The 26,919-nt window shown below is 34.0% G+C and overlaps 1 protein-coding gene across 33 annotated transcripts; it reads right to left on the bottom strand.

The window, feature by feature from the left end:
* Positions 1–7,569: 7,569 nt before the first annotated feature.
* LOC114163376 (putative pentatricopeptide repeat-containing protein At1g64310) lies at positions 7,570–26,063 on the bottom strand. Of its 33 annotated transcripts, XM_028047683.1 has the most exons (10): positions 22,728–22,943; positions 19,584–19,612; positions 18,830–18,892; positions 15,752–15,947; positions 14,898–15,655; positions 13,937–14,786; positions 13,505–13,553; positions 10,771–10,880; positions 8,288–8,396; positions 7,570–8,159 (listed from the first exon to the last, which is right to left on the bottom strand). In XM_028047683.1, the coding sequence occupies exons 4-6, from the start codon at positions 15,777–15,779 to the stop codon at positions 13,980–13,982; spliced, it is 1,593 nt and encodes a 530-aa protein (XP_027903484.1). In that variant the 5' UTR covers positions 15,780–15,947; positions 18,830–18,892; positions 19,584–19,612; positions 22,728–22,943; the 3' UTR covers positions 7,570–8,159; positions 8,288–8,396; positions 10,771–10,880; positions 13,505–13,553; positions 13,937–13,979. The 33 variants fall into 33 exon arrangements, with proteins under 33 accessions (XP_027903484.1, XP_027903472.1, XP_027903481.1 ...); XM_028047671.1 differs by lacking the exon at positions 22,728–22,943 and adding an exon at positions 25,843–26,063 and having other exon boundaries at positions 13,937–15,655; XM_028047680.1 differs by lacking the exon at positions 22,728–22,943 and adding an exon at positions 25,843–26,056 and having other exon boundaries at positions 13,937–15,655; positions 18,830–18,906.
* Between the last annotated feature and the right edge of the window lie 856 nt (positions 26,064–26,919).

Genomic DNA, 26,919 nt, shown 5'->3' on the forward strand with positions numbered 1-26,919 from the left:
AAGATTAGTGATCATTGTTGGTTTTAGTTGCGATTGATGCAATGAAAAACTGGTTTGGTTCTACATACTGATATAATCAATGGACGAGACTTTTGGAGTATGCTCGAGTAATATAATGGCAATTTTGAGCTCATAAAGTCTAACACATTTATAAGGTTGTAAGTACATATATATTCGTGACCAGTGGGAGATTGTTAGTAATTTTGGGTCATGCATATATATGATACATAATTAAATGTGTTAGGGCCATTATTTATAAAGCCAAATAATAAAGTGATCTGACTAAATTAAAGATTTGGCTAAAGGCATATGTCATGAAAATAAATATTGTGTAGAGACCGGTTAGTAATTTCTAATTTGATGAGGGGCCAAATTAGAAATACTAAAACTTAAGTAATTTAGTTTATAAATGGTTGTGGTCCCCTTCTGAGAGCACACACAGAGTTATAACGTACTTTTCCTATTCCTTTCTCCCTATCCCCATCAAAAGAGAAAACCAAAGGAAAATAAAGGTGCTCTACAGGAGGAAGATCACTGTATCATTAGTGCTCTCTAACATTATCGTTATGGCCAATTCAGGTACGCTTCCGTTTACCTTTTACTACATGATTATCAATATCCCATTGTGTATGAGTTTATGATTGATTATTAGGATCATATTCTGCATTTATGCTTACACTTCAATGTATTGTAATTTTTTTAAATTTTAGTTGAAGTCGTGTCGAGCTAGCATGACATTATAAGAAAATCATGATTTACCAACTAGTTATTACCTACGAATACAAATTCGTAGACAAATTGAACATTACATACGATATTATCTTCCTAATATAATCCATAAGTAATATGAACATTACATATGGATATTACCTACCGATTATAATTCATAGATAAATTAAATACTATATAAAGATATTACATATAGATTGTAATTAAATTATTTTAAATATTTTTATAAATTAAAAATTAAAAAATATTTAATTTTGTTTTATTTTTATTTTTCTCTCATTTTTTATTATTTCCCTCATTTTCTTCCTTTTAAACCTTACACCTAACTTGTAGATTACCTATTGTGACCTCTTCCAAATGAAGTCATAATCATGTTGGTACAACTAATATGTCAATTGGGTGGGTATGATATAAGTAGTAGCTCTCTCGTACCCTACCCGTTAGATAAATATCTGCCTTGTACTCGTTTTTCATATTTGTGCTAGTATTCGTTATGCAAATACCCACATATTTTATTAATATCACGGATATTTGCGGATACGTTCATGTATTTACAAAAAAAAAAAATTAAGTCTAAAAATATCTAACAAAATATTTTGCCATAAATTCAAATAAAATAAAATAAAATAAAATAAAATACATCACTATCATAAGTTTCTAACGAAGTCCAAATCAACTCAATTTCATGCAAGTCTAAATAAAATTATAAAAGTAAATATGAAATCACATTCAACACAATATAAGTTCTTTAATAAGTGCTTTGATACTATGGTAAATTAAAGTTTAGCGGGTACACATGTCCAGAGGTATAGATACTATGATACATGTACCCACCCGTTAACATGCAGGTATAAAAAATACTTATATCTGTTATACGCTGATATCCATTTATAATATTCATTTCTTAACCGTTATTGATTTTATCCGTAGATACCCACGGGTTCAGATTTTTTTTATATCCTCACACACAACTTATCCATTTTTATAGTGTTTTTTTTTTATTTACACCATTTCAATAATTAAAAAAAAAGAATTGCACTACTTTAGTGCCAACAGGGACCTTAGTCATTCGAAGGAGGAGCCTTGAGAAGTGTTAGAAAAAGCTCATATAAGAAAGTGAATTATTATAAACACCTAGACAATCACACTTGAAAATAGAGCACAATAGAGGGGAAATAGGAGTGGTCCACTACTGTTGCAGCTGCCCTTACTCCTTATGATTTTCACAACAATTGTTTATCATCACTTTCACTCCCCAACCACAATTTCAAACTCACTCCCCAATCTTCGGACCCCATGTGTTCCAGTTGAGATCATAATCAGAATGACACCAATTTCTTTTCCCTTTTTCCTTTCCCCCATAGCCTTTGATTTTGACACCTCCTCACTTCTCATGTGCTTCTTGCCCTAATTCTACTTCCTTCACTTTCTTTTCCCAAAATAAGCACTCTACAAATATATATTATATGATGAAAAATTTATATTTAACTTACACCCTATGTAAAAATATGGCAAATCAACAATATTTACAGTTTCAACCACATGATTATTGTATCAACTAATGAGGGGGGGAAAATGCATCATCATTCCCTCACTCGTTCTATCTGTCTCACACAACTACAGTCCACAGATATTTGTTTCTCTTATCCCTACATTATCTTCTTACATTTGGGAACGTGCCATCGTGCTTAATTTTCCCCCCTTGGTACAGAAGTTGCATGTTTCACCAAATAACACATAGTATCAAATATATATCATTTCTTAGACTAACATTATCTTCACATGTACTTGTTAAGAATGTTGTGATTGTTATCTGCATCAATGAACAGGAGTTAAGAACTGTTAGCAAATGGGGATTAAGGGAAAACACTGTAGCTTTATAGCAATTTAATTTGAGGTTGGATAAGTTGTGTGCATGATGAGATTGCACGACACGACGTGTCGTTACTGCATTTCCCTTTCCATATATTCCTGGGAAAGATTATGACTCTTGATGAACATTTCCAATGTCGTTAGTAATGATCTTTCCTTTCCACACATTCCTGGGAAAGATTATGACTCTAGAGAAACATTTTCTAGGAAACGGAAACAGTGTGTAAATGTGTACACGTGGGAACACGTAATCTTAATAATTATGTGTTTGGAACAGTTGTGAAATTCCTCCTTTTTCACCAACACACTGTTAATTCCTTACTATACAAACATGTGATGTGAGAGTGAGAGTGAGATATACTAGTGCACTACAGAACCATCCCATGAATGAATAATTGGTTGCCTGTAATTAATGTGTTCATCATGGCTAAATCTGTGTGCCTACCTTTTTGTACTTTTTAATTCCATATTTAAGTAATAAGAAAAAACTCCTTCATCATATGTATATATGTATATTGACACTTTCAACCGAAATCACTGTACATTGTTGTTTAAAAAACACCAGACATGTAACTAGCAGTTATGTTATTTATTTACAGTAAGATTCATGTCTGTTTTATGATATAAATTTGTTTTATCAATTAATTTTAAAATTTATTCAACTTTATCAAATGGACCTGTAAAATGAAATTTATATATGTGAATTTATTTTTTCTAAGTGATGTGAAATTTGTACCAAATAAAAACTTATTAAGAGAAAAGGCACTTTGTATTTTTCCTTAAAAACCCTATACCTGGTCCCTCATAGTTAATCGAAGCAAATTTTGTTGTAGTTGGGCCATGGGGGAAAAAACAGAAAAGAAGTAGTGTTTTTTTTAGTGGGAGTGGACTACTGAAGGCACATGGTAGTGTTCCAAATTCGATGTTTGGAGGAATAGGCAAGTTCCAAATCGGTGTGCGATCCAATGTGATGGATAAAAATGAGTGCATGTGGGTTTATGTATGATTAATAAAATGGCCCTAATGATTAGAGGACATATAAACTTGGACTGTGCAATCTTGCTTTCGGAAAGATAATTCATCAGAATAATACTTTAATAAGAGTCACTCATTGTTATAGCTCTTGAAGGCTTCTCAGTGCTACCAAGAGGGGGTGTCACAATTTACACAAGATTCTGATTCTGCTTTATAGCAGAATCATTTGTGTTACACTCACTGTTATGCCAACAACACCAGCCACCCTATCCAATACAATTTAAAAAATAAAAATTCTCAAACACCAAGAGGGGCCCTTCTCAGTGTTGAATAATGCAATCTAATGTGATGGTTTTAACAAGATTCTGGGTGACTCTCCTCCTTGGTAAACGGTATATTTTTCTTCACAATTAGTGCTGAGTATCTGTTATTACCATCTGCATGATCCCAGAATATTTTTGAAGAATTTGGAAGGTGTTGTAGCAGAAATGAGTAATTTCATTGTTGGTCCAAACATGAGATTCTTGAAATTGTGGGGTTTGGGGAGGAAAAACATCGTGGGTGGGCCACTGGGGCAAGCGAAAAAATTGCAGTCCGTGATACAAAAGGGATGAGGACGTGCAGCTGCAGAATAACAAGATTAGGAGCAATAGTATAACGTCCAAATGCAAAACTGTGACAAGGGAATCTTAATGGCGCCAACTGTATAGGACTCTCTAATTATTGTAGTCAATGGAAAGAAGAAAAAATTCAAAAACATCATGCTGAGAAATTTAAAAAAAATATAACAAAAAAGTTGTTTTCGTAACCATAACTATAGCACAAACCAATTTTGTAGAGTTGAATTAGGTTAAAAATTCATTTTTTAATATAATCGGAGTGATCGATTAGAGTCGCCAGTTTTATAATTCCTCCTGATTTTATAAAATTGAGTTAGGTTAAAGTCTACTTTTTAACATTGTATCAAAATCATAGATTAGAACCATCTCATTTTATAAATCGGTTTTATAACCTTAAATTATGCTTAAAGTCCATGTGTTAACTAACAAGAAGCATTTCCAAGATTTATTAAGAACGTAGTGAGGAATTATTATAGCAATTATGTGATGAGCATTAAGAAGGGCACCCAAAAAAGTAGAAAAAAAAAGAATACTTGCTTTTGTTTTAGAACCACTTGGTGGAACGCTAGATCTACCAATTTTACTTCTACCAGCTTAGAAGAATGCATTTTGGAATCAAACTGAGAAAAAGATTGGCAGAATGTTTTTATTCGATCAAGTGGGTCGAGTCATCTGCACAACATTTTCCTTTCAAGAATTTAAAATTTTCAGCATCTGAATTGTTTACTCTCTTGTGGGTTTTGTGTCATCAAAGTCTAACATATTCGTATTATATTGGTGTCAGGGTAACTGATATGCCGGATAATTCCACTGGATATGAATAGAATCGGAATGAGCTAAAAACTACACAAATAGAATGATATTCCCAATTTTTAATGTAATGTGTCATTCCCATTTAATGATTTGATGATGACTTTAGGATGAAATTATTTCTAGGCCCTTCAATGGAATTAATGCATAATGGAATGAGATGTAACTTTTTTGAAAACTACACATGCTTTTAGCTCTGCAAATTAATTTGAAGCATGGTAAAGTGTATATAGAAAAAATTTGACTTCTTATTAGACGAAGAACAACTTGTGAAATTTTGCTTGCATATGTAAATCGAGATGTGAATTTGGCCAATAACTCACGAGTCAGTCCTAGCCCAAACTTCACTAAAGCTCTTTTTAAAGGATTCTTATTTGGATCGACGGGCTGACCCACGTCAATGGCCGAGATGGGCTAGGTTGTGTTAATGGTCGACACGGGTCTATCCTGGGCCGATTGACGGTACGACAAGGCCGGTCCAATGGCCTCAATAGGTCGTCTCTATCGATGACCAAGAAAGACTAGCCTGAACCGATGGCCAAATTGGGTCCTGTCATGTCAACGATCAAAATAGGTTGGTATGACTCGACGAACAAAACAGGTTGGCTTTGACTAGCAGATAGGAGAGGTTGGTTTGGGCCGATCGACAAAACTGGTCGGCTTAGGCCAACAGGCGAGAAGAGCCAACCTGAGTCAACCACTAGGATGTGATTGGTAAGGCTGACAATCGAGATGGATTCGGTCAGGCCAAAGGTTGAGGTGGGCCAAAGGTTGTGACAAGCCTGGTCAGGTCGACGCCCGAGATGATCAAGGACAAGCTGATGGTTGACATGGGCCGGTTTGGATCAACAACCGAGATAGGTCGGCCTGGGCCGACAGCCTAAATAAGTTTGTTTGTGTCGATAACTAAAATGAGTGGGCTCGGGTCGTCGATAGAGACGAGTCGGCCCGGGGTAAAGATACCACATTGGGCCAATGTCAGTGACGGGCGAGCCCGTCTTAACCTCCGAGGAGGTCCGACATTAGAGATGCTAGATCGACACAACGTAGAAGACCTAAACCGAAAGTTTAACAATAAATTTTTCATGTTTATGAAAAAAACTTATAGCTTGACCTTGGCCCATAAGACTTTTGTTGGGTTTGTCATCTTGTGGACTTCTCTTCTAGGAGAGTTTTTGGTCTGGACTATTTGGCTCAAATCGACGTGGGTCACGGCCAAACCTATAAAATGGTAAAATTGATAGCTCTACCTATAAAAGATTGTGGATAAAGTTAATCCAAAGGGCCAATATACCCCTTCATAAGAAAAATTAAAAAAATTGAACTGGAAACATTAGGAAAATAGAAACAAAAAATTGGTTTATAATTCTAAAAAAGAAATACAACAAATTTGGTTAAAGGCATGGAAAATAGAGAGGGCAAGCATGGAAAATAATATAACGGCACAGTAGCCTAATCGAGAATAACACAAAAAAGCGATATTTGATGTTCTATACAAGCTTCTTTTTTTTAATTATATTTTTTGTGTCTATTTTGTTGGAAAATCTCAAATAGGTTTCTTTTTTTTATGCGTCTTAATTTGGTTTTTGTTTTGGAAAATTTAAAGTAATCAGGTCCTCTTCATAAGAATTGTACTAACAATATTAAAGAAAAGAAGTGTCACGTGTCAATTCAGGGTCTTTGTTTTTTTTAAGAAATAAACATTTTCCGCATATCAAGTTGACTAAGAGTTAAAAATTAATTTTAGTAAAAATATTCAAGTAACATTTATATAAAAATTAATTTTTGTATCAATTTGATAAGATGAAATTGCTCCATTAAAAAGAATAGATAGACAAAATAAAAATATTTTATGTCATATATGTTTTTGGGATATTGACTTCGTTTTTTATTGATGAATTCAGTGACCATTTGGGCAAGGTTTCATCGACATTCCACCATAATATTTATTAAATATTTACAGGGAACTTAATAAGAATTGTGACGATTGATACTCACCGATAAAATAAAGGGGAAAGCGCAAATTAATCTCTTTACGTTTGCATCATGTGTGTGAAACAACAACCACTTTGTATCTAAACTTAAAAGAGTAGTATCTTGATTCTTATGGTTTTTCTTCTTGTTGTCATAAGTTTTCTCTACCCCGATCAAATCATTGATTAATCTCATTTCATTTGTGATATTGTTAGTGTCTTGCTTAGCGAGTTTTCACATATAACAAAGACCAAAAACAGAATTCACCACTAAATAAATCGTCCCCACATGATGTTATTGTAATATATCTAATTACTACAGTGTGTTACAGTAATGTATCTAACTACTACATCAACTCATTGGATTGATTCTTAAGGTCTTTACATTGTGGAAAAAACCTTTATTAAATTTTCAATTAAATATTAATAGCACCTGTTAAATGTAGGGTGTTCATGGCTTCCGTAGCATGTTAATTCAACCGACAGAAGCATCTTGATTTGAATTAGGATGATATTTGGATAGTATCTAAACCAAACCGTTCAAACCCACTGTCTTTGGGTTCAAGTAATGCATTTTTAACTAGCAAACATAACGACCAAATCACTTATGTGGTACTTTATTTGTAAACTATCATACAAAAAAGAACATATCTGAATATTGTGTTGTATGTGAGCACATTAGGGTACAACAAAATCAATCACAAATACAAAAGAATAATTAAACTCCTAAATTGTTGTAACAACAACACTTATTTATGGGGATAATTATTTCAAATATAACACTCCTCTCCAGGTTAAAGCACAATCTTGCTAAAATGTAATCATGATGAAAGCTTCCAAGAACTTGCTGAGAATGTCGGTCAACCAGTCATTAGAGTTGACAAAGTCACTTATAAATTCCTCTTAAAATAGATTTTTTTCTTAGTAGCAATCTATCTGTGTTTGGCCCGATCAAGAAAGATTGGATTTGATGTATTGCCTATCAGAAATACAACTTGATTGTCACATATAAATTTCATATATTGAATGTCTCCTAATTTAGCCACGTACTTGCATGCAAACGATACCGTAGCACAATTTTCAACCACAAATATGTTATGCTTCTTTCTCCTCAATTAAACGAAATTTCCTCCCATAAGACCACATTACCTAGAAGTGGGTCTCTTGTATGATCATGATACTGCCAAAATCATATTAGAGTAACAAGTAATTTTGGCATTTCCTTTATTTTCTTATATATATGTATCAAACAATATGAATGACAACATCTAACTGATTATCACAAGTGAAATTAAGAAAGTGACTTACCACTAACTATAAAGGTGATGCCAGGTATGGTGACAATGAGATGGTTGAGTTTTCCTACGAAACGGCCCCTTTAACCTTGTTGAAGATTGACATTGGGACCCAAGTATAACTGAGATGGCAATCAAGAACATCAGTCTCAGAATATCGAAGCATATTTTATTGGGTAATGCAAATAAGAAAAGCATTGGACAATTTCACAAGTATTTGAGGGTCCTAAGTCTTTTGTCTAAAACTAAATGAAGAGGTGAGTTTTGAGTCTTTATTATGTCATTTACTAGTGATTATGTCATCAACGTAGATGACATAATAAATGCACCGCCAGTGAATGGAGAAAATAGAGTGATCAACTTTACATCGAGTTATGGTGAAATGTATTAAGGCGGAGATAAAACAGCCAAACTACTAGGCATGATGAGACCACTTCAAACCTCTGGGAGAATGACAAAGCAAACAACAAGACAAGACTCACCAAAAACACTAAAACGTGATACTAATACGGATAAACTTCATGCAACTTACCATGTAACAAGGCATATTTAATATACAACTAGTGTAGAAGTTAAAGGAAGTCTATTAGAGCAGATGATTTAATTGAAAACCGTTTGATCCAATCTTTACTGTATAAACCCAAGCCATTACTAGTCGTGTCAGGAGTTAAGGGAACAAGCTCCCAAATGCCAATGGAGTGTAAAGCTCTCATACCATCCAACATTGCCAAGCACCAATATGGTTAGTTGTGGCTTCATATGTAAACTTAAGAATAGACGCAAAATTTAAAGAAGAGACAGAGTAGGTGTAATGTTACTGGAATGTGTTTTCGTTGTTGGCAAGTAATCAATGGAGGTGGAGCAAAAGCAAAAATTGGAGCCAAACCAATAGGTCCACTATACAAAGGTTTTGTAGTGATTATCATCAGGTACAGTGAAGGAGAGGGGGCAGGTCTCAAAAAAAATAGTAACTCGGTAAAGACAAATATATTGTTGAAGTTGAGGTAAAAAAACTATGATAACCCTTTTGGAGATCTGAGTAACCTAAAAATAAATGCATTCGAGAGATTTGATAGAAAGTTTAAAAATACCTTATTTAAGGTCATGGCCAAAACATGTGAAACTAAATATAAGGAGAGAAACAAGGTAAAAAGTCTATCTGCAATACAAGACATAATAGGAACCTGATTGAAAAAAACAAAAGTGAAGAAACGTTTGGACAAGATGACATGTGAGAAATGCATCATCCCAAAAGTGAAGAGGAACATAATGATGACTTAAGGTACAAGTAATTTCAACCAAGTATCGATTCTTTCTTTTGACAATACCATTAAGTACAATGAAAAAGATGGGGCAGGTGTTGAAAAGGGTAACGCCAGCCAAGATAATATGTTTTTGCAGTTGATGTGCAAAACAATGACAGTCCTTTCACAGTGTGAGTACCCCAAACAATACATTTGATGGTAGAGCTTATTATTTCTTGGTTTGAGGTCATGACCAAAACATGTTAAACTAAAAGACAAGGAGAGAAGGATAAAAATTCTATTGGGAATACAAGAGAGATTAGGAAATCTGACTGTGATGAACTAGTGTTGATAAGATAACATTCGATAGAACAAGACAACCTTCTATTATAAGAGAATGAATAAGAAAATTTATGCGTAATAATTAATGGTGGGCAGCTGTCAGAGACTATTATTAAAGGAAGTTGTTAGTAGTTGTGGATGGGAGAATACAACTGAATAGTTTTGTGTCGGAGGGTTTAGGTTCCTCGAAATATCTAGAAGCAATTCAAGTGAGAACTGTTCGGTTTGAGGAAGTTTTTTTATACAAATAAAGACCTTCTTGTTTCTTTGATTACTGTTTCTTGGTCTTATTAAACTGATCCCAGCTCTATCACGTGTCTTGAGAAACAGATCACTCCAAAAGTGAAGAACATCATCATGCTGGATTATGGTTCAAACAATTCCAACCAAGTATTGATTGGCATCACCATTTTGTTGTTATGTGAATGCAAAACGTTAGATGAATAATACTTAGGTCAAAAGGACTAAAACATGAAAAACAAATTTTCACAAGCATTGTAAATGTGTAAAAGTAAAAGATACACCTTTTTAAAGGTCAAGGACTAAAAGGGACGTGACAAATTTGAAGGTGCTAATTTTCCCTTTTCCCTACAATATAATAGTTAATTTGACTATCACACACAATCAATCATTGCAATATGGAAAACTGAATTTTGTCCAAGTTCAATCTTGTGTTTTGGGTTCAGTGAGGGGAAAGAAATATCACGAACCACTTCGGAAATAAGACATTTTCACATAAATTCCAGCTACTACTATGAAATATAATATTGATAATGCACTTAGATAATATGCAGCCCAAGATCATACTTCATACCCTAGTTCTTTAATAATTCAAAAAGAGCATCTAATCCAATAAATATAACATAATACGTCAATAATGGGAAAAGAAAAATGAAAAAAAAAAACTTACAAGGGGACGTTGGAAAGGAAGTCATTGGTTGGTCATACAGCTTTCCTAAAACTTGAAACAGCCGACATGAGATGCAGAAAGAGATGAAAGATGCTTGGCAACCACACAAGCTACTCTCAGAAAACCACCAAATAAGCAACTAAAACACGAAATTAATTGACTACACAATCCAGTAGGCAATCCATAAACTTGAGCAACTTAATTGCTCAACAAAACACTTTCATCATCACAAAAGATGATATAAAGAAAATTGTATCAAAATAAAACCTTTTTGGGTTTTGTTCCTTCAACTTGTCAAACATAATTTCGGACATAAATTCCTGCCGATACCTTAGGCAAACTGTTTGTCTGACAGTGAAAATGATACTTGATACAAACTCAGATATGTACTTGATGATTAAACAAAATACAGAACCAGAACTAATAATATGAGCTTTAAACAAATAAAGCGTAAAGGAAATTCTGAAAAAGAAAAGATATTAGAGAAGGTGGCTTCTCTGCCCTAGTGGCCTCATCCACACCGCTACCCTTTCCCTAAAAAGGGCATACTCCTTGTAGCACCAATGGATTCAATAAGTTCTTGCCTATAACCATGTCCGCTTAATAGAAACTATTAGATATAACGGGCTTATGCCTATCTCTTTGTATTTTTTTGTTATAAATACATAACTTTGTGTGCTCTACACACATTAGGGATTTGCCTGTACTTCTCTTTTATTTTAACATTGTCTGTAGAGCTAGGTTAAATCCTTGCCTCCTACGTAAACCCTCTGTTCCTCGTGCTAAATTTTTCGTCTGGAAATTGTTCATCTTTTTTTTAATTTCTGGCATTGTTCTTAGGTGTTATTTTTCCAGTCATCGTTTTTTGCCACCAATGTACTACCACCGCCCTGTCTATTCCCCCTATTGTGCCATCATCCTTGTCACTATCGCGTCTGGACTCGCAATACCACAGTTGTGATTGTCCCAGCTAGGCAACCTCCACGCCGCAAAAATCACTAATCAAATCTTTGACATGCTTGCACGTCCTCACTGGTGCCTATAATTTTGTTTATTGCACTTCCAAGAGATTAAATTATCACCAATGAAAACACCATATTTGGAAGCAGATCTTCTATTAGAACCAAAGTCTGTCCAATCACATCTGAAAGCTAATATAGGGATTTTCTATTTTTTCAGAAAGCACCTAGTCTAATCATAATTATTACCAATGAAAAAATTGTATTTTTTTTTAATAAAGCATCTCTTGAACTCTTAACGGAGAACTTGCCGCCCTAGATGCAGAAAGTAATATGGATGCCCATTATATAACACAACTTTCTTTTCAACTTTCTAAATCAGCGCATCATATACCATGAAAAGGAATAATAGCTAACAAAAATATGAAAAACAGGGAACCTAGCCAACTATCAAGCCTGTAACAGCAACAAGCCATCTGGTAGAATATCATTTATCTACTGCAAACTAAAGCACAAGGATAATACGGAAAACCATTGGTTCTTACAACCCAGTCAAAAATAAAAAATAAATAAACTGCCTTAATATTGAAATTTTCTGTTATTATAGAAACCTCAGAAAAAAAAATCTTAAAGCTTTTAGTCACAAACAATCCTACAATTTTCCTTTCACCCAATCAAATGGTGTTCTATCTTCGTATCAGTAGGATATCATTAATCATTAATGTAATACAAAGAGAAACATAAGAATGGTTCCAATTTCCAAATCACAGTATTCTCTCATTCTCAAGTTACATTGCACTCGCACTCATAGAATTACTACATCATCAATCAGAGGAACAAAACAAAACTAATACATCAACAAGTATCATTGAAGAAAAGAGAAATAGAAAAATAAAAGTTAAGTTGATCATGAAATTTCTTGAAAAGTTTCCTTATATCAATTAAAAAACTCATGCAATGGATCATGAAGGATTGGGATGTAGAATTCACCAAGATGTTCCTTGGAGGCATTATCACCTAGAAGCTAAGTTCAAGGAGGGATCAACCAAAGCAGAATTTGCAAACAAGGTTGAACGCTACAAGTGCAATTACTTGTTAAATTGAGATCTCCGCTCAATTTGTGTGAGATCATCAGAACAGAAGGATGTGCATATTGTGAACTAGAAAGAAAAGGGATTAGGGTGGGTTCATAGATCACACAATTAATCTTGCTTTTTACCCTAGAACATGTGAAATTTGGCTTTGGATTAAAAGTACTTTGGTTGCAGATTTGCAAAGAACTGATCTCTTTAATCGGTTCGAGTTGACCGAACTGGACATTAAATTAAAAAATGGGTAGCATTAAAAGCCGAAATAAATGAAAAATTGAGGTCACAACAGATTTTCCTGTGTCTATAGGTTTGTACCAATGATCAATTTGAACCCTAATCTTTTTACCCTGAGGCTTGTTTGTAGACTTGCCAACAGAGTATATCTAGGTGTCAATGGCATGCTTCTTATAAATAATGTAATCTTAGTAGGAGTGTTGAGAAAGGAAATAAATGGAAAAGTTAGAACTTTAGAGGTGTGAGATAAGCTTTGGAACCACAGGCAGAGTATAAAGAAAAAGAACATCAATCTTAGGTTAGACAAAAAAGTTGGAGATCAATACCCTATCACATAGTCACATAGTTTAAGTATTTTTTTTACATAAACTGACTTTGAATAGAACAAAACCCCCCGGAACCATGTATATGAAAAATATAGCAAGAGAAAGAGGGTATTTGAAAATATACCAAGAGAACATATAGGCAGCACTTGAGTGAGATCAGCCACTGAAACTAACTGAACAAATGCATAATTTAAAAATAAGTGAGATTAGAATTTAATCATTATTTCAGAAATCTAACTCAGGCATGAGTTCGCACTAGTATGTAAATACATGGATTGGTTAATGCACGGTTACTTTGGACTCTGTTATGAACACCTTTATTACATATATTCCAATCAATTTGATCTAATAAACAGAAAATGAATGATGTTACTCTCAATGTGTTTTCTACCAGGCATAGACTTTAAAGAAACTCCTGATTGTGTGATTTTATAGATGAGAATTCCATGCTTTTTTCTTAAAAGACAATTCCCAAAGACCAATTCTATGCATTCCAAGAAGTCAAAATAGTAGAAGAAGCAAAAGATATGCAAATATACGTTTAACATTGTAATACCTTTTGGAGAATCCTCTCTGTTTCAGGAAAGAGAGGCAACTGGCTAACTGCTTTCAATCCAGCTTAGTCCGGGCATTTTTCTCATACGTCCTGTTATTTTATCCCTCAACATCTTAACATCATCCCACCTCCCATCACCCGCGTATATATTAGAAAGCATAACTCTGTATACATTATCGGTAGGATTATTTGCAAAAAGCTGCTGTGCTACAGTTTCTGCCAGCTCAGAATTTCCGCGAGAATTACAGCAAGATAATAAGGCTCCCAGGATGGCCTTGTCTACAGGTTCTGGTAAAGACCGGATCAGACTGTAAGCCTCTTCCAACTCCCCAGAACTTCCAAGGAGCTTCACCATGTAAACATAGTGTTCAGCCCTAGGTCTGATGTTAAATTCTTCCTCCATTCTCCGGAAAATCTCGCGACCATCTTTGACGAGGCCACCATGACAACAGGCAGAAAGGAGAGAAGAGAATGTGGCTTCATCAGGTACCAATCCTTTCTCCAGCATCTTTTCAAACACCTTAAAAGCCTCATAAGCATATCCATGCAAGCCAAAAGCCAAAATTACAGAATTATAAGAAACAACATTCCGCTCTGGCATTATCCTGAAAACACTAATTCCCAACTGCAAACAACCACACTTTGAATACATATCTATTAGAGCAGAGGAGACCCTGACATCTAGTTCCAATCCATGCCGAAGAGCATATCCATGTACCTCGCACCCAAGTCCTACATTTGCCGTCCGAGCAATAGAAGCCAATACACTGGCAACCAAGACAGTATCTGCCTTCCTGTCTTCCATGTTTAATTTCCAAAAAAGGTACAGCACTTTCTCAAACACCCCAGCCTGAGAATACCCCATAATAAGAGCAGACCATGTGACCAAATCAGGATTCAAAATACTGCAAAAGACTCTGTATGCATAATCCATACACTTACATCTCGAGTAAAAACTCACCAGCAAACTACTAACATGAGAGTCAGCATCAAGCCCACTCTTTTGACTTAAACAATGTAATCCTTGGCCAATGCTCAGCACCCCAGAATCTACAATACCCACAAGCAACCCAGCCAGGGTATATCCATCAGGCTTCTTCCCGACAAGTTTCATCGCACTAAACATCTGCATCCCCACATCCCATAGACCAGAGCTCCCATAGCCAGAAATCAATGAATTCCATAAAACTATATCTGGTTCAGTGATCCTATTGAACACTCTACGCGCTTCATGAACAAGACCAAGTTTTGAATAAGCAGTCACAAGTGCACTGCAACAAACAGGGTCCAGTCCTAATCCTGCAGCCACAGCACCTCCATGAACACGCCTTAGCATACCGTAATCAAAGTTGTCAGCACACGCACGTATAACACAAGCATAAGTGTGACCATCAGGACTTATGTCAGCCCCAAGCATGGTTCTAAACAGAGAGATTGCGCTGAAAAATCTTTGGGACTGCGCGAAAGCTCGAATCATGGAATTCCAAAGGTAGACACTTCGGTCGGAAGTTTTGTCGAACACATGATGGGCCGAGTTGATGTCGCTGTTGACTGCATACTGCCTGAGAATTTTTGTTGCGTAAAAAGGGTCTTCTGAGAGATGGGTCTTCAAAAGGAATGCGTGTAACTGCTTCACCCTCAAGAGGGACCTACAAATGTTGCTGAGTTCGGAATGAAGCCATTCAAACGGAATGAACATTAAGATTACAATGTTAACTTCTGACAGCAACAAAGACAACACTTGTGAGTTGGTAAGCATGAGATTTTTTATTTTTTTTTTTGCATAAAAATAAAGCTTGGTGAGAATCGGATTACCAGGAAGGTGGTGTTGGTGTTTATGCATAAAACAGAGGCGCTGGTCGGCAAAAATGGAGTCTGCGCCTTCGGCGAAGAGGGAGACGGGTTCTATTGGAGTACTTGAACATTTTGTAGCTGCAGGTGATTATGGAAATTGTTGCATGCAGTGAAGGATTTGATGGAGGAAAGGAAATAGAAGATGAAGGCCATGGGTCTGAAATATAAAATAATTAATGGAGGAGTTGGGGATTGTGAGAGACAAACAAGTCACATAAATGACATGTAATTTAATTTAAGAGGAAATCTTGTTAAATTAGCCGTTCAATGATCAGATTCTTATTTGCATGTAACAGGTAATGCAGGTATATTTATCGAGAATGGACTTTTATAGATGTATAATGATATTATGATAAATAATTTTTCATGTTTCTTTGTAGTGACTTATTTTAAATTTGATATTTATCGGAAATTATAATTATATTTGTTGTGAATGTATTTTTGGTACGAATATGAATAGTGATATTATGAACAATGATCACGAACTATTCATGTTTTTTTAATGAACTTTTATTTTAAATTTTGATGTTTATCAGGAATTGTACTTATTAATATTGAATAATATTGAATGTGGATAATTTTAAATTGTCATATCAAGTAGAATAATTTTTTTTTTTTGTGTACATGAGCTTGTAAATATATGACTAAAGAGAGTTTGCAAGTTTTACATAAAAAATTTATAATGTTCATAACGAATGAGTTGGAGCAGTAAAATTTTTATTTTTTTTTAATATTAAAAATTTATATTTATATTATCATTAATCTTTAATATTATTACTATATTTTATTTTTTTTAACTTTTTTCTATATTTGTGTATTTTAACTTAAATAGTTATTTATTTTTAAAAATATAGATTTAAAATTAAAATTAGATTTATAAAAAAGTTAATTTAGAAGTAAAAATATGAATTTAGAAATGGATTTGGATTAAAACTGGATCCAAATTTCTCGATTTAGATTTAGAACTTGATCCAAATATTTGGATTTAAATTTTAAAAAAATTCAAACCATTTCACAAGAAAAGCATATTTGGATTCACTATCTGATCCAATTTTCTGGATCTGGTTTAGATCATCCAAAATTTGATCCATGATCATCCTTACTTAAAAGACATACATTATCCATTGATAAGTGAATTATTAGAAGAAAACAATGTACAATGGTGAAAGTTGTTTGGGTAGAATTTTCACAAAGTGCTAATTTTCATTTTGTTGAGATAAGACATAAAGATTTAGAAAGTAATTAAGTATGCATCCATGCATGAGTTTACAATTTGCTGCTACATTTACGAACAAACATTGAAGTTGGAAATTGTGTGAGATGTTATTGCATGCAACTTAGTGTTAGAAGAAAAAGGAAGATCATATCTTTGAGCCAAAAGGATAGATGGATAGATGAATTCCAATTGAAGTTAAGGTCTATGCAAATCTTATCTAATGGTAAGTCATTTATCCTAATACAACACTTCTCATTTCCATGAATCAATTTTTCACATTCTTTAGAGACCAAAGTGTAGTATTATGTTAGAGATAGATTTACATTAGTCATTCAAGTTGTTTAATAATCTTCTTATAGAATCACATATGAATTGCATAATTTATATTATACTTGTAGAATTTATACATAATTTTTAAGTGAATAGTACTTAGAACTATGTATCACTAGTGTAAAATAGGCTTTTTATACCGGTTAAAAAAAGGCTTTTTATACCGGTTCTAGCATCGGTATAGATGCAGGCGGTATAGATGGTTTGATCTTTCTACATCGGTTCCATGGCAGGTATAAAAAAATTATTTTTTATACCATTTCTAAAACCGGTATAGAAAGTCCTCTTGAAAATGAAAAGTTATGTAAGAAAAAATGACTTACTATACCGATTATAGTTCCAACTGGTATAAAAAATTACACATTTTACACCAAGTATGACCTCAACTGGTATAAAAAGTGATTTATTATTTTTTTTATGAAAAATTCGTTTATGCTTCTTACCACATACCAAACCTGTATATAATTACCCAAAACATCAAAAAAACAAATCTCATTCAATCTAATATTTACATGAAATTGAATGTAATGTTTATATGAAATATAATACTACTCCAAAACGAATTACTACATAAGTCATAAAACACCTAACATCATCTTATATATTGTATATAATTACCCAAAACTTCTAGAAAACAAATCTCATTCAATCTAATATTTACATGAAATAGAATCTAATGTTTATATGAAATATAATACTACTCCAAAACGAATTACTATAAGTCATAAAACACCTAACATAATCTTATATACTGTATATAATTACCCAAAACATCCAGAAAACAAGTCTCATTCAATCTAATATTTACATGAAATAGAATCTAATGTTTATATGAAATATAATACTACTCCAAAACGAATTACTATATAAGTCATAAAACACCTAACATCATCTTATATACTGTATATAATTATCCAAAACATCCAGAAAACAAGTCTCATTCAATCTAATATTTACATGAAATAGAATCTAATGTTTATATGAAATATAATACTACTCCAAAACGAATTACTATATAAGTCATAAAACACATAACATCATCTTATTTAAACACCTAACAACAGTTTTTATTGAATAGAAGAAAAGAAAGTGGCGAAAGAGAAGTGACATATGAGATAAAGAAGGACAAAATTCACAAGTTAAATTACTAAACAATGAGAAAAGCCAAATTCTTCTACTCGTCAATTTCTTAAAATAAATAGGAATCCTTATGAATCAACTGAAAGAAAATAATAAACGAACCATGGAGATTCAAAATAGATGGGTGAGAGAAAATTATTACCTTAAAAGTGAGTTTTGTGAAATGAAATTAAACAATAAACCAAAGTCTAAAACATGAATGATGTGTAGAAAATAAAAAACATGTATGATTTAGTTTGAGTACATCAGTATATGAATAAACCACTGCTAAAGAAGAAAGAAATAATCAGATCCATACCAGAAAACTAAATCAGAAGTCAATTCATTACAAGTATAGTAACCACCGAACTGACCTTGGAAGGATGCACAGAAGATCGATATTACCTATCCAAAAGTCTTCCCAAGAATGAAAACCTCTGCAAAACAAAAACTAAAACCTCTTCAAAACAAAAATGCTTCTACTTTTACATCCAAATACGAATTACATTCCCGATTAAATCAAATAATTTTTTCAAATACTTTTAGAATGAGATTCGTTGGATGCAATGTCATTCGCTGGAAATGAGGTTTAGCACGATTTTTCTTTCTTTCTTAAATTAGACTTTGATAACTTTAAAAGTTACCTTATACTGATAAAAGAAATTTCCCAAAAATATGTACATAATAATTGAATAACACGACACGAATGAATAAAGTTACTCTCAAATCAAATCTCAATAAATAATAAAAACCTTACAAATCCATCACGTGATGTGTCTAAGCTCCTCCAACATGCTTTTTTTTTCTCGGAATCTTGACTTGGTAGTGAGTAATACTAGAGTCTTGAATTTAACTAAAGTTTAAACATGCCTTAAAAGTAAGCTGGTTTAATTTTGAAAGAACATATATAAAATATTTCAAAAAAAAAGAAAAATCTTCGTGCCTTCGAAAACTAAGAATAATTATAAATATGTAAAACGTATAAACATTATAATTTCTTAGAACTAAACAAATTATCGTAACTTAAAAACGAAATGATCGTAATTTTCAAAAGAAAATAGACATAAATGAACATAACTTCAAAAGAGGAGAGTGAAGCATTATACAATAGTCAATGTTGCTTCTTACCAAAAGGATCTTCCCTTCTTGTGCTGTCTCTGCAGAAAAAGAAAACAGAAAAAAAGAGAGAGAAAATAAACAAGTGAAGAACAAAGACAAACAGAAATAAAGTTGAAGTTCCTTAAAGAGATCATGAAAGTTTGCACACTGACATAAAAGGTGACGTGTGTCATCAAAGATATTAACCTCATTTATTAGACATTCGATTTTATTTTATTTTAGTCAGCAAACCAAAACAAAACATTGCCTCACTTTCTCACTGCTCTGTGTTTTACCTTCTACTTACGTCTATCAGAAAATATAACAACTCGATTTCCCCATCCCCAATCTTCCAATCTGAGAAACTAAATAAGTCGACATAAAGTAATTCAATAGAGGTGACACTTCAACACACATCATGTAGAGAAACTTTTAAGCTTAAGCAATTGGGAGAAAACAGAGATACGTTTGTCTGACACATAGGAAAGAAAAGAAAAATAACATAAAAACAAGTAGGTAGAGTACAAAAGCAAAAGCAAATAACTAAATTTGACAGATAAAATAATTAGAGTAATTATATACAAACTTATTGTTTCACTAATACTTACAATTGTTTGTATTGTCTCTCTTTTCTTATAGCAACGTATGTGAAGATTGGTATGAAGGTTTTAATTAAAAGATGGTTGAAATTCAAAAAGAGGCTGCCCAATTTAATGGTGGGAACAAGAAAGGAGACTCAGAACTCTGTCCAATTTAATGTTCAGCTGTTGAGAGAGCCAACACATCGTTTCGCTTATAGATTTGTTTCTTCTGTCTCTCTCCTTCAGCGCTTTCTAATTTATGTTCTTCACTCTTTCATGCCCTCACATCATAGTACTACTTCTACTCTTGCATTTATGCATGCATTATCAATTATTAACATTCATCATCAACTCCACTTTCCTCTCATCATCAACGTTATTTCAACAATTATGAGTCATTGATTGGAAGAAAAGACTTAGATAGGAAAACCTGCCACTACTTTAACACCAAAAAAGAAACCTAGTGCAATGGCCACACTTTTTGTTTAGGGCAATGCATTTCAATTATCAGTTCTAAAGATTTTATCACACTGGCCTGGCAAGAAGCAAATTAAAAAGAAAAAGGTTTATGGTGTGCGGTGAAAGGAAAGTAAAGGGAATCTTTCTAAGATATAAAAATAGTTTATATCTTACGTGAAAATAGTTCAAACTGATTTATTCAATTATAAAAAAAAAATTAAAATCCAGGTGCTTATTATAACCAACTCATATTTGGGTGGTACGTTCATGAAGGGAACACACTCTACACACCAACTCATACATTTTGACATATACAATAAAGTAGTATCACAATTTTCTTGTTAGTGTGTCTCCTTTTGGTGAATTTTCGTAATTAATTAATTTCAAAGCTACTACTCCTAAAATGTTTCTGCCAGTGCACCTATTAATCTAGGAGGGAATTCTGTGACTCTGAATGACTAATTTATTCCATGCCTCGTTTAAGAAATTTCATTTCAAGTTTGAAAGAGACTACAGAAATCACGTGAATTTGAAAGTGATCTCCATGATGTACATTGAGTCCATTATCTTCTTTGGGCCTTTGGTCCTTAACTCATTTAAGTTTGATACTGATATTCTAACAGTTCTTGTTTTGTTCACAAGAAAAAAAAAGCAGTACTGGTAAGCCAATTGAAGAAATGGTGCTTTAATAATGCGCAACTAAATAATGTTGCTTCCTAAGTTCGATTAAAATTAGAAGTTTCTATGGAATTATTTTTGTATTGACATTCTATTTGAAATTTGAAAACAGTCACTACATATAATTGTCTGATAATCTCGAGAATCACACCTTTAGAGATGAACACAAAAGGCTAAAACATATCTTATGGAGAGCAACTCAGAAGTTAGTCATAAAAATCTATTGGTCTATTTGGAAAAGAAAAAAAAAAAACAGGAAAAACAACACAAATAATGATTCCTCTTTATTTGATGAAAAATAAAAGTTGACTTTATAAACAAAATATTCTTCTCTTTTCCATTTTGTTTCCTATTTGACAACCAAAGGAAATGTTATGACTCCCACCCAGTACATGAGATCAGTGTGTTTTCTCTTCATTTCTGCTAATAAAAAGGAAATGAGAGCACACAGAGGAAGAATATTCACTAAATACAATCCAAAAGAAGAAATAATTAAGTAAAATATATTTAAATATACAAAATAAAGCAGATGAAAAAAATCTAGAGAAGCTCTACTCCTGAGAGAGAAGACTTTTGATAGTCTTTATCCAAGTAAGCCTTTAGTAACAGACATAACTAATGGATTTCATATAGTACAACCTATGATCAGAAAACAATAATCAAGGAAAAAAAGAAAAATGATTGATCACAACTATTAAATTTCTATTAGAGATAGTACATATTTGCAATTAAGAGTGTTCTTTACAACTATATTCCCTTCATGCTTAAATATAGCAACAAACATCATGCCACCTAACCCATTGCACGCATAATTTGGCCACAAAGTTTACGATTATTATGTAATCCTTGCATGTCTCTGCTTTCATTTTATGCTGCAAGAGTTTTGCTGCAAGAGTCACACTCTGCTACTCTCAAAACTTCAGTGTGTAGTTCTTATAATTTACAAGGAGCACTTTCATTTAGCATGCCACTCTTTTCTTTCACATAGTAGGACTAAAAGGAGTGAACTGCACCAGCAAAGAGATTTTGTTTAAATATGTTTTAGCAACTGAGTTCAATCCATTTAGTCCACCCTCTCCTCTGATATTTTGGTTTTTAAATTAATGGCTGCAACCATGGTTATCAAACTCGCGGGTTGACTCGTACACCCGTACGAGTCTGCGAGTCATGACAGTGTTCACGGGTTAACTCGCATATAAACTCGTTTTTTTTCAAACTCGTAATGAACTCGGAGTAAACTCGTCGACTCGTACCAAACTCGCGAGTTCGAGAGCGAGTCACCGAGTTCGAAGAACGAGACGAATTGACACAAAAACATGTTGTTGGCTTTCGGATTTTAAGCCCAAACCAAAACCCCAATGCCCCAAATCGAAAATCCAAGCAAAAATAGAGATTGAAACCCAACTCGAAAACCCTAATCGAAGAAGAAGAGAAGATCGAACTTGAAAACGTTGACCTATTTCGAAATCTCAGCCCCGGTCATTCACGTCGCAGCTCCGATCATCTCGCACGGCAGCTCTGATCGCCTCGCGTGGCAGCTCCGTCGGGTCGCTGGTTCAGTGGCGTCGTTGTTCCCTTCTTCTCTTTTCCCTCTTTCGAATTAATGACATACGTATATAATATATCTTTCTTTGTTTTTTATTTCATTTTTTTTACTTTTACTGATCATTACATATATAATATATTATATATCTTTCTTTGTTTTTTATTTCATTTTTTTTCTCTGGCTTTTGTTGTTGTTCTGTTACGTGTATATATATATATATAATATATCTAGTTTTGCTTTTTATTTATTTTATTTCTGGTTTTCTAAAAATTAAATTATTTGATTTTTAATTGATTGAGACTGGTTTATAATGTCTGGAAGTGAAACTGGCAAGATAATGTTGTAGATGATAAAAGTAGAGAATTGGGGTCAAAAAAGTTTAGTGTCTGCGACCTCTGGCATGACATTACTACCTGCCCAGAGGTTGCATACACTAAACTTAGTCTAAACCAAATATTAAAACCAGAGTTTAATAGTATGTCCATGTGTTGGTATCTGTACAACAAAAGCCAAAATATAGGTATTTGGATTGGGCATTAACGACCACACCGAAACCTTTTTATCTCAATTATAGGGTTCGCAACTTGAATATACCAGAGAACTATCCACTAAAAGACCAACGATTAACTTGCACAAAGGAGGCAAGTTCTAGTTGTCTTAGTCTATTTCAACAAGAGTCATCACTTGTCAGGGATCACGATTTCATGATTAGAATTTGGTAGCTGGCTTCATGCAAATTCTGTCAAATCACTAATAATTTTGCAGAATTTTGGAAAATTCTGAACTATTCTCTTGAAGAATTTAGCAGAATCCAAATAATTACTGTTCAATTCAATTATAATATTTCCGCTTCTGTTCAATTCAATTCTAGTGTTTCGGATAAGGAATTGTTTACCAAGTGTAGTCACCTGCTTACGAAGGGTGACCACATTCATTTGAACCAATACCCGAAGAACAGTCTTCAATATGCATACTGTCGCAACCGGATTCGCAACGGGACGACGAACCAAAAAAGAAAAACGGATTTAAAAAAAATTGGGAATCGCCACCATAATTATTCTGAAAAACTATGGAAAACCATAAAAATAAGACAAGTCTGCGTAAAACCAGATTTTGGATCCGGGAGTCGGTCACGCGTAGGGAAGGTGTTAGCACCCTACAGCGCCCGCCCAAGGGCGATACCATTAATTAAAAATGTAAAGTTGATGTAATTTTCAAAATGTTAATTTTCCCCAAAAATAACAAGACAAAGATGTTAAAAAGAAACAAAAATATTTTTTTTTATTTTTTGGACCCGACAAGGATTGACTTTGGTCCTACGTATTCTCATTCATAATGAGAAATCAGGGATACGTAGTTCTTTAAAAGATATTTGGAAAATAGTTTGAGAAAAATGATTTGACTTTTTTGGAAGTGAACCTGACAAGGACTGGCCTTGCTCCTACGTATCTCACAACGAAGAATCAAGGATCACGTAGTTCTTAAAAAGACTTTTGTTTGAAAATGTTGATGTTTTTATATTTTTGCAAATTTTATATTTTTATTTTATATTTTTATTTATTTATTTTTTGTATTTTTGAATTACTTGGAAATACGTGTCACACGACGCGGGCGGTCGGACAGACACTAAAAGGGAAAGAAAACTATTTTTGGTATTTTGAAAATGAGTGTCACGCGGTGCAAGCGACCGGACAGACACAATAAAGTGAAAGAGGGTATTTTTCATTTTTTAGATTTTTTCTATTTTTTATAGTTTTTTGTGTAATTTTTAATAATTTTCAAATATTTGTTTTTTTTGTTTTTTTTTTTTTAGAAATAATAGAAAAATAAAAAAAAACGAAAATAAATAATAATAATGAAAAGGTAAATAAATAAATAAATAAAAAAACAAATTAATTAAGAAGGATGAAAGTGGAAAACAAAACATAAGGATACATGAGTAATTGGTGGGAAGTACATGAAGTAAATAAGGTGCAGAGATTAAGAAAAAGGGGGTGCGCAAAGACAAAAAAATGGGGCGTGCAGTGGAGGTGCGCAGAGTACGGATGGAGGTGTGCAGAGTAAAAACTGAAATGGGTGAAAAAAACTGAAAGGGTACAAACAGTAAAAACAGGTGCAACACAAAGGGGGTGCGGATATTAAGGTGGGAGGTGCACATTAAAACCTAATTAATCTTCCCTACCCACATGCATCTCCTCTTCCCATCCGCACACACTGCCCGCGCCGCCGACCATCAGCACACCACCTCCGTCTCTGCCTCGCCGCACCACCGCACGGAGCTCGCCGGCAACACCCATCGACGCCGGCGACACACCCTTTTTTTTTTTTTTGCAACGCGCGAAACCCTTTCTCCCTAGCGCGTTCCAAACCGGGGCTGCACTCATCCTCTCCATGGCCGCGTGGTCTCGCTTGCCGGACGCCGTCGCCAGCGGGTTCAGCCACCTCAAGATCGTCGTCGGTCTCGCCGTCACCGTCGAGGGAAACGCGATGCCGCTGGTGCGCGAGGGCTCCGCGGCTCGTCACCGCGCGACCATCCCTCCTCCGCTCTCGCGACCGCACGCGGCCAGGTTTGAGAACGCCACGCGGCCACACTCCACCGTCGACGGGCTTCGATTCGCCGGCGGCGAGGCCGCCGGCGGGGGTTTCTCTTCTCTTGGTTTTCTGTTTCGGTTTGTGCCAGGTTGATGATGAGAAATGTGAGGGTTTGTGTGCTGTTTGGGATTGGAATTGGGGGTTTGCTCTTTGATTTTTCGCAAGTGAGGGATTCAGATGAAGGTTGGTGAAAACGAAAGCAGATGGCGTGATGTTGGTGATGGTGATCTGTTTCCGGGTTATTGTTTTGGCGTTCATGTTGGGTGCGACGGAGAAGAATAGAGTGGTGTGTGGATTTAAGCAACAATAATAAGGTAGTAATGTACAAAGCAGATTCAATGAATCAAATGAATAACATGCAAGCTCAATATATGTCTACATTGTATTCATTCTCAAGCACAATACAACATCATCAGATTCAAGTAGCACTTACCTCTTGCAGTCTCTCTTAGTTGGTGGCTTCACGTCTCAAAATGGTTTTTTTTCTTTTAATTTTGCCATGCCCATCTATATGAGATGTCCAGAGATATGAATCTCTCCTTTTTTTTCCGTTGGTGCTCTCTCTTTTTTTTTGAATGAATAGTCACTTCCTGCTGCCATCTAGCCATAGCTGCATTGCTACTGTCATGCTGCTGGAGGGGAACTGACATAGAGGATTGATTGACTTACGTTACCTTCCAATTTGTCCCTTTTTTACTTCATCTAACTAATTTTTTTAATATCATTTTTTTTTTTAAAAAAGCAAAACGAAAATAATAAAAGGGAAATAAAAGATAGGATGAAAATTTAAATAAAAAACAATAATAATAAAATAAAATAAAATGAATATATAAAATAAAATACAAACAATAAAATAAAAAGAATAAAAAACAAGATGAAAATAAAAATATGTATATGTATAGAAATAGAAAATAAAAAGTTGAAATAAGATAGAAAGTAAAAATAAAAGTATATGCATATACTATATGTTCACTTTTTCTTTCTATTTTTCTCTTCTCTTAATTATTATCAAAGTCAAAGAAATATTTTTTTTTTTCGGACGAAATTGGGTGTTGACACATACAACCTCATGCTTCTGTTAAAAGTCTAGAGCATGCATAGCTAAGGGCAAAACCTCACATTACATTTTCTGCTGGGATGTTAAGCGGATATTGTTGTAATTCAAGTAATGATCATTGAAGAGATATACAAAGAAAGTGACGAGATACTTTGCGGGATGCATCCCCCACAAACTTTATATCTAGACGGCCTAAAATTGGAGATCACTGGGTACCCTAGGTCACAAGGATCATTGGAAAAAGTACACTTTGATCATAACTTTCACCAAGAAGCTTAATTCGTTTCCTTTTGAGACCACTTATCGTGGTGTATGGATATTTTCGTCCTTGGCCTCAAAGTTGTGGATCTCAACAATATCAAAGATATAGTGCGAATTCTTTTTCTAGGTCATTGTACATATATTGGGGACTTTAGAATGTGACAGTGTTCTACATTGTATTTGCAGTTATGT

Source organism: Vigna unguiculata, chromosome 9 (genome assembly GCF_004118075.2).
Source record: "Vigna unguiculata cultivar IT97K-499-35 chromosome 9, ASM411807v1, whole genome shotgun sequence".
Lineage (NCBI taxonomy): Eukaryota > Viridiplantae > Streptophyta > Magnoliopsida > Fabales > Fabaceae > Vigna > Vigna unguiculata.

Excerpts from the sequence above, each read along its gene's own strand:
- LOC114163376 (XM_028047671.1), bottom strand. The coding sequence starts at position 15,779 with ATGCATAAACACCAACACCACCTTCCTG. Across the intron at positions 15,656-15,751 it reads ACACCAACACCACCTTCCTG|AAGTTAACATTGTAATCTTA; the intron begins GTAATCCGATTC and ends TGTTGCTGTCAG.